Source organism: Hipposideros armiger, unplaced genomic scaffold (assembly GCF_001890085.2).
Source record: "Hipposideros armiger isolate ML-2016 unplaced genomic scaffold, ASM189008v1 scaffold_349, whole genome shotgun sequence".
In the NCBI taxonomy this organism is placed as follows: domain Eukaryota; kingdom Metazoa; phylum Chordata; class Mammalia; order Chiroptera; family Hipposideridae; genus Hipposideros; species Hipposideros armiger.
In genome coordinates, this window is record NW_017731699.1 from 1,584,507 (window position 1) to 1,601,322 (window position 16,816).

General features: G+C 48.5%; 1 protein-coding gene across 3 annotated transcripts in view; it reads right to left on the bottom strand.

Annotated features, from left to right (window-relative positions):
* VANGL1 (VANGL planar cell polarity protein 1) overlaps nt 1-16,816 on the bottom strand; it is a 54,549-nt gene extending 37,733 nt beyond the window's left edge. The window contains exons 1-2 of one of the 3 annotated variants that reach the window (XM_019661466.1): nt 16,770-16,816; nt 5,684-5,886 (exon numbers count right to left, since the gene is read on the bottom strand). In XM_019661466.1, coding sequence (XP_019517011.1) covers nt 5,684-5,754 — 71 coding nt within the window. In that variant the 5' untranslated portion in view covers nt 5,755-5,886; nt 16,770-16,816. Of the gene's footprint in view, nt 1-5,683; nt 5,887-15,826; nt 15,886-16,565; nt 16,636-16,769 lie in introns of those variants that run through there. The other 2 variants (XM_019661468.1, XM_019661467.1) reach the window with 2 other exon arrangements.

Consider the following 16,816-nt stretch of genomic DNA (forward strand, 5'->3'; position numbering starts at 1 on the left):
CAAGCACTTCAAAAGGACTCACTGTGAGGAACCATGAACAACTTGGGAGCGATTTCCACGTGCCTGGTCAGTCTCCAGAGTGAACTGTTTAGACTAAGCCTAGAACCATTGCTCCCCAGGCCCCACCTCGGGCAGACCTAGGGGCCTCCTCTTCGATTTGACTGTTTCCACTTTCCCCAACTGCTCTCACTTCTATCACTCTCTCTGCCATCAGCCAAGTCACATGCTCCCCTAACCCATCTATCTATTCACTAGTTTCATGGGTCAAATCCTGTGACAGCACAAATTCCACTGGCAATCAAAATTCTTTCATTGAGTGCCAATTCCTAGAGCCTGAACACTCCCAAAGCAGAAATCAGGCACGGAACCGCCCAGGGTTGAAACCAGCCTCTCTAGTACTGGCCACCACTCCAACCCCTGACCCACCCAGCCTGCCTCTTGAAGGGCCCGAGAGCCCCCAAAGGAGAAGCAACAGTCTAACAATTCTCCTGGTAACATCTGACATAAACCAGATAGGAGACTATTATCTGATAACCCCAGGAAGGTTTCTCATCCCCAGAGCCAGAAACCCTAAACCCGTGCTTCTCAAACCTGAGTGTGCAGAAGCCACCGGGGGGTGTGGGTTTAAGTGCAGACTCACTGACGCCACCCTCAGAGAATTTGTCTGCAAGGGAGACAACAGGAATCTGTATGTTTTACCAGCACCCCAGGTAATTAGGATGAAGGTGGTCCGGGAAACAAAGGTGGCCCAGGAGATGTTCCCCAAGGCTCTCCCACCCAAATGCTCCTAGTGCACGAGCAGAACTGGACCGGCCACCCGGAAGTCAGCCTGTTTGTGAAATGCCATGCATACAGCAGGGGCTCAATCGTGGGAGCCATGAGCACAATGCTCAGCTGTACAAGGTCGCAACGTCCAGTGGCTTCTTTATTAAAATAGCGTTAAGAGGATGAGGTTGGAAGAAAGGCTCAGCTCAGCGTGGCTCAGCACTGAGGGACACCTAAGCAAGCCCAGTGCCTCCCCTGCACTGACAAGTGAGGGGCAAATGTACAGGTCATCCTGTCAAGTCAGTGTGGGTTGTGCGTTGTGCTGGTCCATGTTGTCAAGGGAGTGAGAACCGCCACACAGCTTTTATAAAGAGCACTGGTCCTGAATTACTGCCAGGGAGGTCTCTGAGCCAGGACTCAATAGACAAGTCCAGCAACAATGCTGCCGGTTAGTGCTTTCCAGTTTGCAGAGCTATGAGCTACAGTATGGCCGCCTCACTGCCACAGGTCCCCCAATGTTCATCCCATAGCTCCAAGAAGTGCCAAGTGCTCTTTGGGAGAGGGCTCCTCAGCGGTGACGACCACCAGTGTCCAAGAGGACAGAAATAGGAGACTGGGGAATAAGGGAACCAAACCACTGAAAGGGTGTTACAAACACAAGACACACCTGGGTGTTTTTCCAACTCTGCTAAGTGGTCTGGGTCACCTGTGCCTTCGCTGGGCACCTGTGTCAGCCACAGGAATCTTTGTATCTTTATCTCTGAGTTTGTCTCCACACAACACCTGCCCGTATGAATAAAGATAAGTGTGTTTGTGAGCGTGTATGTGCATGTGAGAGGGGTGGCAGAGCAGGCAACGGCACGCAGGAGGCCCGGCACACGTCTGTACCTGCAGGTTCGTATGAACACACCCACTGAGGTGACGCTACAGCTGAGCCCGTGGGGGCTGCTGTGAACTCCCTCTCGCCCCAGCCAGAATCTCCCTCCATTCCCATGCCATTCCCACGTACAGCTGGCATTTCCTGGGAAGATTATTTATAATAGCTCTGTTTCTGTTGTTTGCTATTTCTATTTGGGGAAAGCCGGCCCCACCGGTTACTCCTCCCTTTCCTTCTCTACCACCACCCACTACCTGCCCTGCTCTCTGCGGACGGGCTGCCTGGGCCGGCGGCTGCTTCCTCTTGCGCTGACGGGTGTGAGGGTTGGGCCAGTGCAAACTGACTCTGGGCAGCCCGGGAACAAAAGCGCCAGGTGCTCACCCACTCGGGCAGCGCTCTTTTGGGCAATACATTTTCGCTTATTAGTCATGTGAGTGACCCTTCATTTCTCTTTTTTGCCCCCTACCAGTCACTCTTGCTGCTCTCCATCCAGCACAGCTCAGGGGAAACCATGGGCTTCCAAAGCACCAGCAAGTCGGGCCTGAAACCAGCCCTGTAACTTCAGGCAAATAACGTTGCCTCTGAGCCCGTTTTGCTGCCTGTGGAATGGAGGCGCCCCCTCCCACCGTTCTAGGGCTGCTGTGAGGATGGGGGATCCTGGCTGAGGGTCCGAGCAGGTACCCTCCCAGTAGTCATTAACACGGCTGGCAGTTGCTGTATTTAGCTCAAAGAACTGGTGCTCCAAACCCAAAGGTTAGACAAGGTCGGCTGAAGCCTACACCATTTTCCCAGCAAGTAAACTGGACACCTTCTGGAGATGGCAGACCTCAGAAAAACCACACTACTAACCTCTTTGTGAGAAAACAGTCACCTGTAATCTACTTGGAACCCAGCCAGTCCTCCAGAGGTGATCACGGTGTCATCAGGCATATCAAGTTGGGTGCACTTCATTATTCCTCTCTGGGTTCGAATTCTACTAAAATTACCAAAAAGCAAGGTCCCTCACCTTTCCTACGCTTCCATTCAAATTCCCGACAAATCCCTGAGCAGAGCAGCCTTCATGGGGACACTTTTGGGTGACACAATAGCCTTGGCTGGGTCTAGGGCTGGCTCACATGCCAGGAGTGTTACTGCTCCATATTCCTGACGTCCCAGCAAGGGACTCCCTGCCACATGCTTGTAAGGATTACAACCTTTGCTCCCCAGAGCCCTCAGTCAGAGAATTCACCACACAGGGGTGCTGCTTTTTACTAAAGAACCATGGAGCTCATCTAGAAATCGTTGATGGTCATCCCTTCCCCCAGAGCTCTCGTGGGTCAGCATGCAATAACATTCCTTGATTAACTTATTAAAAGTCTCAGCTTGTATTATCATTTGCCAAGGACTTTCTACATGGGTCCTAGAAGACACTAAGAGTTCTGCATGCTGTTTTAATGGAAAGTTATAGTCTCTTAAAGTTTCCACAAGGGCACTGCAGTCCTGTATCAATTTCTAGGGGTCCCCAAGAGACCTGAGGAAACAGCAGGGCATAGATAGCGGAGGCCCTGACGCGTGACAGCTGGGACACACGTGTAGATAAAGGAGGCCCGAGATGGTTCCTGCTCAGACTTCTGCGAGGTATCCTCCTTTATTCACCTCCAAACACCAAGAGAACCCCAAATTCTGAATTCTGCCACGAGCAATTGCTTTTCGCAGTTAGGTCCAAAGATTTGATAGTTTTAAAAAAGCTGCGTCTGGTCTTTTATCACTCATCTGATATGTTTGACCACTGGTTGAAGTTTGTGAGGACATTTTTATCACCAGAGGGGGTGTGGCTTTCTCAGGATCTGGGCTCAGGTGTGTGGCTTCGGGCTTCACTTGGCAGACTCCTTTTTGTCCCCCACACTGATGAGAAAGGACTACCTGGCCTCCAGCACAAGCTCATTTATATCGTTTCCCCTAGTTTTTACAATTATAACAGCAGTACATGAAAGCTTAGAAAATAATGAAAGTTAAAAAAAAAAAAACCCACCCATAATCCTAATAGTCCAACCGTGTTTCCCCCAAAATAAGACCTAACTGGAAAATAAGCCCTGACATGATTTTTCAGGATTCTCATAATATAAGCCCTACCCCAAAATAAGTCCCAGTGAAGATCGTCAGCCAGACATGACTGTTTGAATAAATGCAGATTTTTGTACATGAATAAATGTAGATTGTTGGAGCAAAAAATAATATAATTTTTCCCCGGTCTTATTTTCGGGGAAACATGGTATACTCTGAGACAGACATGGTCAATATGTTAATACTCATCTTAGCATAAGGCTATATATTATAATGCACAAACTTTTGAGTCTTGTTTGTTATAACATGGCCTCATGAACATGTTCTCATGTCACTAACTACTCTTTGAAAACCTTTCTTTTATACTCTTTGAAGCCATTTATATTTTTAATTGCAAAATGCACACTTGTAAAAGATGAACAAGTACAGAAAGATAAAGTAGAAACGAATGTTCCCATCAGTCACCGTCTTGCCCCTTCCCTGTGGATGACCACTCCTGGTGGCTGGGAGAATACCCCTCCAGACCGCCTTGTGTGTGTGTTCATCCATATGGGCTTGCAAATAAATAAGTCAGTTACTGCTGTTTTATAAAACAAGACGTTCTGCCTTCAGCTGCTTGTATGAAGAGCTGGTCGGTCAGGGAGACACCACTACAGCCACCCTTCCCAGCCCACGCAGGGCTGTGCCCACCAGTGGGCCTCTGGGCTGTGGCCATTTGGGGCCTTCGAATGTGGTGCTGAAATGCCAAGACCACTAATAGCATTAATACAGCCACTGGTTAGTGACCTCCTACTATGTGCTGTGTTAAATGCTTTCCATGCATAATCTCCTTTAATCCTCTCAACAGTCCCAGAAGGAGGGTACTGTTATATCCATTTCACAGATGAGGCATCTCAGTGGAAGCAGCATTGCAATTTTACCAACTGTATTCTTAACTAGTACAATGCCACCTTTTATTCATCCACTTGTTCCTTTACTCCCCAGACATTCTGCAGGTCTGCAATAGGGCAGGCTGTATGACTACTAGGGAGCACCTGTTCATTTGTGTTGGTCTCCAGCACCCAGGACAGCATTTTCTTTGTGTTTGTTTTTTTAAAGATTTTACTGGGGAATTGGGGGAGGGGAAAAGTGCTGGGGACTTGGGGAAGGGGAACAGACAAGCCGCTGTCCCCTTGTTCCTCAGTCTAGCTGTGAAGGACGTCGCCCCACCAGCCCATGTTGCACTCCTCCCGGGTGAGGCAGAAGGGCTGCCAGCCACTGGATGGTCGCTCACTGCGGCTCCCGGCAGCCCACGCCAGCCGCCAGCCACTCACAGATGGCAGCCCACTGCAGCCCAGCCGTCGCCAGCGACCCATAGCAGCCCAGCTCCAGGTTGAGCTGCCATTCACCATCTTAGCTGTAGAGGGCGACGCATCACTGTCCCCAACATGGGATCCGAACCGGGCCCCGCCGCCCAGAGCAGGCATCCCAAGCCAACTCCCAACCAAAACGCACCCCTGAGCCCCAGGACAGCTTTTCAAAACCCAGGCTTGCTCAATGGGAAGACTAGTCAGAGAGAATGATGTCTCGTGGAAAATGCAAAACGGACACTGAGTCAGCAGCTTTGAATGAAAAGCAAGAAATGAACACTTAAAAAATTTTTTTTTCATTTACATCCTTGATAATGCTTTGGGAGAACTGAACCATCATCTAGGAGAAGTACTTGACAATGAAAAACATTTCCACTGCAGGGAGCAACTTTAATTTAAAATCAATTATGAGAAATTAAGGTCATCAACTCTAATGGCAGCTATAAAATGCAAATTGGTGGTGTAGTGAAGCCCAACGCATGTCACACCTTCTCCAAGCTCAGCTTCTCACATGCACCAGGATTAAACCTCCATCAACAGCCTTGTAGCCCAAGCCACTATTTGAAAAGTGAGTTGAGAACACCCCACCCCCCACGTGACCTGCATGTTTCCCCAAAAGGAAAAGTGAAATGATCCACAGCGTACATACCCTTGTCTGTGAGATTTTTTCGAATGACTTGAATAGTAAGAATATCCAGAATACGTGGACTCGGTATCCATAGCAATGGAGACCTTGCACTTGATGAAGGAGCAGATAGTGTGTCTCCTTAGAGGTAGAGAATGTCACCTACTGGATTCCTAAAACCTCAAAGGGTCTGGAAATCAAGCAGCCACTCTTCAACAGGAACAATTCTGGGAAAAGGGGAAAAAACAAAAAAAACATATCAACCTTTAAAGCCAACAGAAAGGGGTTGGGAGATACATGACAGCAGCCACCTCCTCTGGGGTCTCTATCTGAATGCTAAATGCTCCACTCAGGCAGCAACAAGCTTCTGCAGGTATCTGGGAGGGGGACAGGTAGGTGCCAGGAAGCCAAACCCCTATCACAGCAGCAGGAGAACCAGAGGGTGTGAGACCTGGCCCTTGGCCATTTCCGGGACACAGCCTCACCCCAGGGATTCAGGCTGGAGGAAGTGGCTCCCCACAGCCCCCAGACACAATGCCCAGCCCCCACTGTCAGTCTGCTGATTACAAAAACAATACCCAGGGAAGCAGCTTTTAAGGGATTTGGCTCACAGTTTCCGAAGGCCAATTTAAAATGGAAAAAAAAAAAAGTTCTGTCTCTTTAATCCAAGAACCTACATTCCTGAGAATTTATCTTAGAGCACTAATTTCTTTTGTTTTTAAAGACAAAATTATTACAGCATTGTTTGTAACAGTGAAAGGCTAGAAACGATCTAAATGGCCCCCCAAATGGAGAAATAGGTAAGGAAACCATGGTTCATCCACCCAAAGAAATATCATATCGCTGTTTAAAATGATAATTGCAAAGAATGGAAGTGTTTATGATAGAATGGTAAATGTAAAAAGTAGGCTGCAGGGCTGGAGAGACACACTGCATCTCCATTCCAGTTACAGCCATATAAAATCATTTATGTAAGGACAAGGATTAAGAGGCAACATCAGAAAACGCAAGCAGGTGATTTACGAGTTGCAGGCTTCTGGGTCTTTCCCCCACATTTTCATTAGACACTGCTTGGCAATAAAAATAAATTGGAAACATTTCCAAGTGCATTCCTGAGCCCCACACACTAAATTTTTACTTCTAGAAAGCTGAGATGCACAAGTCATGCCTCATCCTGCACCTCTCACTCCAGAGCCAGCCTCTGCCCCACAGGGGTCCCTCCTTCCAGAGNCCCACAGAAACAAACAAAAGCTAGGACAAATGACACCAAGGGGTGTGTGTGTGTGTGTGTGTGTGTGTGTGTGTGTGTGTGTGTGTGTGTGTGTGTGTGTGTGTGTGTGTGTGTTCAGGCCTCCAAAGGAAAGAGGGCTGCTGCTCATTTTACTCCAAACGAATTTCCTGGGTGGTCTTCAAGGGTGACTGTGAGAACACCCTGCTGTGGGTCAATCTAGACATTACAAAGGAAATCAATCACTGTGCAAATCTCAGAGGTCATATCCTGGGCATTAAAACCTCTCCCACCCCCAACTGTGAAGAGTCAACACAACCAAAGGAGCCCCTCAGTCCCGCAGGCCAGTGTGGCATCAGTCCTCCTTCCTTCACCCACTAGCCCTCATTCCCAGGTCTCCCAGGCAGGACAGAAGCATCGCACACACAGGCTCTGGGGATGAACAGTCAGATCTCGGGTCTGCCTTTACTAGATGTGTGGCCTTGCACAAGTTATTCAACCTCTGAACACTTCAGTTTTCTCATACATGAAACAGGGAATAATGATAATACCACAGAGATCACACATGCAGATAGAGCTCAGTACAGGGCTGTGCGCAATAAGAGGTGTGATCAAACAATACTTTGTTTAAATAAAACAATTATTACAGAAAAGGCACATTGCCATTAATCCCCCTCAAAATACTCCCTCCTCACTTCGAACACACTCGTCCCATTGTTCTTGCCACTTTCTGAAGCAGTTCTGGAAATCTTCTTTTGTGAGTGTCTTTAGTTGTGCTGTTGTTGCTGCCTCAATGTCCTGAATCGATTCAAAACGTTTATCTTTCATGGTCATTTTGATTTTGGGGAAGAGCCAGAGTTGCACGATGCCAGATCTGGTGAATAAGGTGGAAGAGGACAAACCGTAATTTTTGTTTGACAGAAATTGCCATATACCAGAAGCGATGTGTGAGACAGAGCCTCACAAAATTCAGTGAATGCTGCTGCTGAGGGCCATCCAATGGAAAGGCAGGCATCTTTAATACAGGAAGCAGCGTGTTGAACCTCAGTAACAGTGTGTGACAAGTTTCAACTTGTTCGATGCAATAAGGTGTGAGCTACAGTTGAGAGAAGGTGTGTTTGTTTTTTGGGGTTTTTAAAAAGATTTTATTGGGGAATTGGGGAAGGGGCACAGTGTTGGGGAACTGGGGAAGGGGAACAGCCAAGTTGTTGTCCTTTAATCTTAGCTGTGGAAGGCGCAGCTAGCTCAGCTCCAAGTCCAGTCGCCATATTTTGGCCTGTCGGCAGCTCAGGGCAGCTCAGCTCAAGGTACCGTGTTCAATCTTAGCTGCGGGTGGGCGTAGCCCACCATCCCACGCAGGAGTTGAACCATCAACCTTGTCGTTAGAAGCACGTGCTCTAACCACTGAGCCATCCAGCCTCACATCAGCAGCTCAGAGCAGCTCAGCTCAGGCGCAGCTCACTGATCCATGTGGGAATCGAACCGGCGACCCTGTTGCTCAGAGCTCGCGCTCTTAACCAACTGAGCCACTCGGCCGGCCCAAGAAGGTGCTTTTTAAAGTGTGCTGCAGAGCCGGCCGAGTGGTGTGTTGGTTAGGAGTGGCTTGGGATGCCAGCTCTGAGCAGCAGGGCCCTGGTTCAGAGCCCACATTAGGGCCAGCGATGCTGAGCCCTCTACAGCTAAGATGGTGAACAACAGCTNTTGGGGTGCATTCTACCTCCCCGCTCCTTCTGCCTGGATGAGGTGCATTCGCCTCCACGGTCTGTGGCCCAGGGCTAGCCTCACTGGTCCTGGATGTTGTAACTCATTGTTTCTTCTCTCCTCTGCCATCAGAGGCCCAAGGCTAGCAGAGGGAGACCTGGGCTCTAGCCAGAGCTCGTCCTGGTCTGTCTCGTACAGCCCGGGAGAGGCCACTGGCCTTGAGCCTTCCTAGGCTCTTTTGTCAAGTGGGGATAAAATGACCAGCCACCACCGTCCTCACCGGGTTGATCTAAAGATGTAAGGTGACACAGTATCTGGAGCTGGGTTCCAACCCCAGGTGTTACGAGCTTATTAGCATGTGACCTCAGTCAATGAAACTTATCTGAATCCACGTCGGTAAGATGTGTATAACACAGCTGCTGGGACAAAGAAATAAGCTACAAATGTGAACGCTCAGCACTGGCTCCAGGTATGCTGGATAAATGAAAGCTGTGGTGTCCTCGTCTTTCTTAGAAAGAGGAAAGCTCTCAGAAAGGAGCAGGGCAGAGAGTACCTGTGCATCCTTCTCACCTGTGGCTCACCTGCAGTCAGAGGACACTGGGCAGGCATCTCAGTCCCTAGCTTGCTAACAAGCTATTACCTGAACAGGGCAGGTTCCCCTGGAAGCTTCAGGCCTTCTCTTTTAAATGGAAATAAGGCGGCCTATTTCACAACTCCTACATTTTTTTCTGCCTTCAGCCCCCAAATTCCTGATTGCCCTTTCTAGCCCAGCTTCTAGCCAATTCTGGCTAAATGCTGCTGGGGTGTGTCCGCGGCAGGTGGCCCAGGCCCCACAGACCTGGGCTCATCCCCTTCCTCCTTCCCGGCTGTGACGCGGGGCAGATGCTCACCTCTCTGAGCTTCTGTTTCCTCCTGTAAAATGAGGCCATTTAATATGATCTCTTCCTCGGGTGGCTGTGAGCAGTAGACCAGACACCCTACGTCAAGCCTCTGGTACCTGGAAACCCAAGTTGCATTCCCCTCCCCCGTCTGTCAGGCGACATCATTCTTCATCCTCATTAAAAATTCTGGCCATCCATTAAGGCAACTCCAGGCATGTCCCTCAAAGGAAATCACGGGTTCCCAAGTGCCCTTTGGGGAAAGGTTTTACCCAACTCTACCAGCCGCCCTGGTCTGGTCCAGTTTCTCTCCCAGAATACCTGCCTATACTTATCAAAGGGGTGGTCAGTATATGCTGCCACTCCCTCTGTCGATTGTCGTCTGAGTTCTCCATCCTTTCCACTGAAACAGTTCCAAGCTGGCAGGTGACCGCTATGAGCCCAATCCTAAGGTCACATCCTTGCCCTCCCTCCCCTAGACCTTTTTATTCACCCCATTTATTCGTTCATCCACCTCCATGCTTAGAAAGCAGCTAGGCAGACCCTGCTAAGCGATGGTAGGGGTGCGGCAGGGGCACGCACACCGCCTGCCCTCAGACTTCTCTGCGGCCGGCCACCCTCCAACACACCTCCCCTCTCCCCATCCGGTTACCCCTTAAGACTCAAAACTCACCCGTTTTTCTTCTCCATCCATCCATGGATTTACTCTAACATGAGCTCTCTGGAGACAGGAGCTACTGTTTACCTACCCCCAGGATACTCGGAACATAAGAGGCACCCAAAAAAATACTTACTAAAAGGATAAAGGCCCAGTGCATATTTCCCACTCAGACACCTCTTCTCCACCTGGGGTTATCGGCACCCCAACTGCCCTCTGCTGTCCTGTCCTGTCTTCCCAATTTCCTCCACCAGGGCGACACCATCATCCTATCGATCCTATGGATGCATTTCGATACTGTCTCCCCTTCACCCCACACGTCGTGCTGTCTGTAAGTGCCCTCTGTCCTCTGGGGCCCTCCCGTCCCTCTCCCGGTTCTCAGCCACCCACTCCCTCCAGGCTGCGTTGACACAGGCTACACTGTGACAAAGCCTGTAGGTTTCCTCATTGAATCCAGTCTATAGAGCTCAGGCCCCTTCTTCTATGTCATCCTGTTTCTATCAACTCTTGTCCGAGGTCTGAGTGGAAATTAAGAAGAAGCAACAGGAGGCAAACTGACAAAAACCCAGTGTGGACTCATTTTAAAAGCCAATGTAAAAACTTCGATATCCAGTAGTCTCCCTTATCTGCGGGATACATTCCAAGACCCCCCAGTGGATGCCTGAGACCATGAATAGTACTGAACCCTATATATACTATATTTTTTCCTGTACATACATACCTATGATAAAGTTTGATTTATATAAATAAGGCACAGTAAGAGATCACCAATAACTAATAATAAAATAAAGTAGAACAAGTATAACAATTACTGTAATCGAAGTTACGGGGATGTGGTCTCTCTCTTAAAATCTTATTGTGCTGCACTCACCCTTCTACTTCTTGCGATGATAGGAGATATTAAAGCACCTACATGATGAGATGAGGTGCGGTAAATGAGACATTATTGAGTAAAAGAAGGGTGACTTGAACACAAGCACTGCGCTACCTGGAGAGTCGATCTGATAACCAAGAGGATTGCTAAGTGACTAACGGGTGCTCGGGAGGGGAGGATATATAGCGTGAATATGCTGGACAAAGAGATAATTCATTTCTCAGGTGGATGGAGTGGGACAGCGGGAGATTCATCCCACTACTAAGAATGGTATGCAATTTAAAACTTACAAATTGTTTATTTCTGGAATTTCCCATTTCATATCTTCGGACAGTGGTTGGCCGTGGGTAACTGAAACAGCAGCAAGCAAAACCCAAAACCGTGGATCAAGGGAAATCACATAGTTAACAGAAAAACATATCTTGAAGATTATTGCTGCAATGATAGTTCCTTTGTATGCCCAAGACATTAGCAGAACTCTGATAAGCTCAGAAAGATGCCTTATCAGGAAGATAATAAAGTAATGAAAAGGCACCAGATTCCCAGGGTAATAAACTGATAGGCCGCTGCAGCAGCCTGAATGGGATGGAGTCCTAGAAACGGTGTCAGTATGGATCCTGGAATCTGGGACTGTCTATCATACTGACCCCTGAGGTGACCCACACTGCACTTGGGCTCAGCAGGTCAGCAGCTAGAGTAACCTTTCAGATTACAATGTGGATGTCACTTCCCTGCTTAAAATCCTTTCTTGGTGTCCCACTGCACTTTGAATACAATGCAAAATCTTCCACTTGGTCTGCAAGGCGCTGCCCACCTCTCCATTTCCATCCTCCCTCTCCAGCTCCAGGCCCTGATGTCAGGGTGGCAGAGCCCAGGGTTATCTGCTACACTCACTCTGCATACGCCCAGTTTTGCCCAATTCCTACTCAACCTTCTCAACTTGAATATTACTTCTCTCAAGAGGCCTTTCCATCCTCCAGTCTAAATTAGGCTCTTTCCCAGCACCGTGTTCCTTTCTTTCACATTGCAATTTCCAATTATACATTTGTGTGATTACTTCATGTCCGGCTTCCGTATAGATAGTAAGCACCATGAGGGCAGGGCCCACTTTCATTACTGTCTCTCCAGCTCCTAGGACCTAACAGGCACTCCCTAAATGTGTGCCGAATGAAGGGTTTTGTGGCCGACCTCAGGACATGGCGGCCACGGTCCACTGTGGAAGACACCTTAGAGGGTATTTCACATCGCCAGTTTTACAGAACAGGACAAAGGTGCAGAGTCTGGGTTCAGCAGCAATGTCAGAAGCACCAGGGGTGGAGCTGGCCTGCTACTCACACATCAGTCTCACTGGGGCGGGGGCACATGTATATTTCAGGCACACTCCATACAAACGGGGGGCAGTCTCTTTCAGCTGCTGTCCAGGAATACCCGGACCAGCTGCCTCCCCCACCCGCCTGTGTATATCCCTCAGAAGCGACAGGCAAACACCAGGACAGGGCTGGAGCTTGTCACATCACATCTCATGAGGGCCAGGAGGGGAGTACTGAGACAGGTACACGGGACACTTCTGAGGGGCAGCGTCTTAAACTCTGGAATTCCCAGGCAAACAAGTCACAGAGAACCTCCTTCACTCCCCTCTATGAAAAGCAAAGTAAAGATTAGGGCCCCGGCTCTTCCCCTACCGTCATGTTCACACCATAAAATATACCTTAAGCCTTAAAAGAACAGAGTTCAGAAAATCATGTAAGGGAAATAATATATTATGGTAATGACAGTGGTAAACATAAGCTAACCTTTACGTAAAGGAAATTAGAAAAACATCAACAGCTCTGCCTAGAGCTATTAAGTAATTACGGAAACTCTGGTTTGGAGGGTAGAAAGTTACTTTGCAAGGGGTACAGAGACACAGACCAAATTTAAAGAGCCATTCCTCTCCTTCTGCAGTGGACGTATTTCTAAGGGAAAGAAGTTTCTAGTGCTGCTGCTGTGTTTCTAAATACTGTGTACATTACTTTGACTATTTGATGTTTTATCTTATATATAATTCTAAAGGGTTGGCTCCATTAATTATTACTTGCATTATGTTTTGAAGGTAACATTTTTCTCAAGATACCCACGTTTAATTATATGGCCCCCAAGGGGAACGTGACAACTTCAATAATTTTGTTTAGAGTCAATTTTTCTTCTACAGAAGAGAAGCAATGAGCATAGGTTCTCGTGTTAGACTGTCACTGTTCAAATCCTGGCTCCGGTACTTATCAGTTGTGTGACCTCAGATTCAGTTACTTAACATTTCTGTGCCTGGTTCCCCAACTATAACAACAGAATTATATTTTACTTACTTTATGGGTTCGTGGTGGCTATTAAGTTGAACAATTCGTAATAATTTAGAACAGTGCCTAGCACATGTTACACACTCAACTCTTAGGCAATAATATTATTACGCAGTAAACTGACATTCCTTCAGTTACGAAGAATACCTTTGTATGGTAAATGACTTATGCATCATTTTCATGGAACTTACGTACATTTTTTTTTGGCTTATGCTAGGCTACCTTTAATGAATACCATTAACTGTAGCGAAGTAATTTAATGATTTCCATTCTGTTCCTTGCAGGCTTCCTTTTACGGTTTCCAGGTTGGAAATGAGTATCACAGAGATCAGAGAAAACTGTATGTGTTTTACTGGGTTTACTTGAAGGACCTCGGGGTTGTAAGGGAGGATGGGGAGAACTATGTATTGCAAGGTCTGCAAAACATCTTGCTGAACTTGTGGTCTATAAGTCATAAAACATCATCTAGGTCACCGATGCGGGGATCAGAGAGGGCATGTGGCTTTGACAACAAACTCCATGATTCTTTCATTACAACAGAGCTCTTACAAATGAGAGATTCTGGGCCGCTATTCACAAGGAAAGAAAATGTCAACCTCATTTTACCTGTCTTGCCAATGATTTCAGCTCACCTTCCCAGAATAACTGATCTCGGCTCACGTCATTAACAACCTGTGAAACAACCCGAGCAGCTGGGTGTAGATTTTTGAAGAGCAGTGAATGGCTAACTTGCCTGGGATTCTATGATATATATTTGCTTCTAAATAACACCCTGGTCCCCTGCTAGATACTTAAGCTTCAGAAAAAAAAAAACACACACACACACAAAAAAACAGATTTCACGGGCACTACCTCCTCTGTGAATCCCATGGTGGCAGGTCAATGATTGCTGTACAGTAAATAGGATTCAGAAGGACCCTGATGGAGACAGATAGCAGACCACGCATGCGTCTTTTCATCAGGCTTCAGGAGAGTCCAGTCACTAGTAGAAACATGGTCCAGCCCCAGTTCCACCTAATCTTGTATTGTCTGCCTCTGGAAAATGGCATAACACGATGCCCAAATCACTTGCCCATACCCAGCCAGCCACCTAACCACAGCTAGTTCACTTTACAGATAGAGGATGGTGACGATAATCTTAACAACTTAGTTATCGAGTGCTTACTATGTGTTAGGGGCTGTTTTAAGTCATTTGCATGCAATATCTCATTTAATCCTCAGAGCAAGCCTTATAAGGAAGATAACATATTAATTTTATGCTACAGTTAAGGAAACCAAGGTCACACACCTGGTAAGTGCTGGGCTTAAATTCTGAGAGTCTAATTCCAGAACCTCTGCTCTTAGCTATGGAAAACGTACAGCAATGTAGCAATTACCAGAACTATTTATTTCCACAAAGGAGGGTGGGCAACAATCCTAAATGGTCCCAAACCACACGGAACCCACAAAGAATTGTGCAGTTTCAACTCCTACTCGCAGGTCAGTGTCCCAAGCACTGTGGGCGTCCAGGAGAAAAGAAACGAAGCTGAACTAGCTCTGGCTCCTACAGAGCTCACAGCTCAAAGGTGGAAACTACCTATTCAAATAGAATATGATGAGCACCGATGCAACCCAAATGCTGCTGAGGCCTACCTAGGGTAACAAACTGGGTGTTCGTGGGTGTTAGGGAGATGGAGGGGATAATACCTTCCTCACGCAATGCCTGTTTAGTCTTCAATAGATCAGGGTGACACGGAATTGTTACTTGGTAAGGAAACTTCCCTTTATGGTTTCATCCTGTCCCTCAAATTCGTAAGACAATAAAACTGTACTACCTGGCAAGCAGTCCTTACCAATATGCTGTTCTCAAAATTCTCCTCCCATTTCACTTACAAATTAAGTTGCAACCAAGTCACACTGCCAACACAGAAACAGTGAAAATTTCAGGCTAGATGTTTCACTAATTATACTGAGAGACACCAAAGTTTGGGAATGCTAAATGCTCACCAATAGGTGAAAAGTGTTATTTCTTTGAACTGGAGGATAAAACAGTTTCCTCCCACAAATCAAAGCCCCAACTATATCACATTGATTTAATTCAACTCTAAAAACTCTAATTAGTGGTTACATAAAGTGACTAATTACATCTCCCTGGATGCAGACAGTTTCTGCCATCTCACTTAGAGCCTAGGAGCTGTGTAATCAAACAACCCACCTTCAGGAAGGAGAATGCTAATTAGCATTGTTGACGGGTGACACAAGTTATAATATTGACAGCCACCCTTTAAAATGTGTAAACACATCACTGAAAATGCCAGATTTTTTACAGCCTGCTAGATTTTGGAATAAGTGCCTAAAAATGCATGCATTTCCAACCACAGCCCCAGAAAAAAAAAGGGGTGGGTGGGTAACAAAATGCACGTGCCAGTCACACAATCACCATAATAAAGCGCCCTAGCATCTCTTAACGAGCAGCTAAAAGAGTTCACAACACCTTGGTGGAGTGGGCTTGATACCTGGTTTGAAGACGTGAAAACTGAGCCACAGATTTCTGGGCTCCAAGTCTCATTCCAAGTTCATCTCCGGGGCCGCCAGGCCTCGGCTCCGCCCCACTCCTGTCTCTGCCACGGACGCGTTTAAATTTTTATAAAGCTTCACACTCTTTTGGGCGCGTTGCTTGGGGCAGTTCAAAGACTGCCGTTGGAAATGAGGTCCTGCCGGTGGCGAAGCCGCCGCGGCGCGGTGAGCTTCCTCCAACTGGAACCCCTCGGGCAGAGACTTGCCGGCTGCTTTCTGCTCCACCCCGGCGTTTTTTGAAAGTAAACTCCTACCTGCCTGTTGCGCTCTGCGATGCGCAACCGGACTCGCCCTCTCGGCCTCTGGGGCTGGCTCAATTTTGGAAGCAAGGTGTGAACACAGGCCAGCTCTGTGCCGGTTTCCGGCCCAGGGACCGCCGGCCCTGGGCGCTGGCGGTTCCCGGGTCGAGCCCCGCGGCAGGGTGAGAACCGGAGGGCGCGCCCGGCTCCCCCGGAGCGCAGGGCGGCCCGGCCCCCAGCCGGCACAGTCGATTCAGTCGCCGTGTGCCTGCGGGAACGCTCGGCCACTCCCTGCCAGCCGCTGGAACGCGCTACCCGAGGGCGCACCCCGAACTGCAGCTAGGGGAGAAGGGGGCGTCCGAGGCGCGGGGAGGGAATGTGGGGACCGGAGGAAGTGGGGTGCGGTGGGGAGCGCAGGGCAGGGGCAGGAGGGGTGTACCTCGCAGGGATGGGAGAGGAGTGGGATCCCGGAAAGCACACACGGGGTGCGGTCCGTAGAAAGGGGGGCGGGAGGAGGACGGTGAACCCTGGTCTGAGTCCTGGGGCGGGGGTGCGGGATCCGCGCTGGGGGCGTCTCCCTGCCGAAGGTCTGCGCCCCGCGCCCGCCGCCCCGCCGCCGCGCCCGGCCTCTCGCCGGACTCACCTCGGCGCCGGCCGTGCGGGCTCCGCGGCCACGGTCTCAGCTCGCAG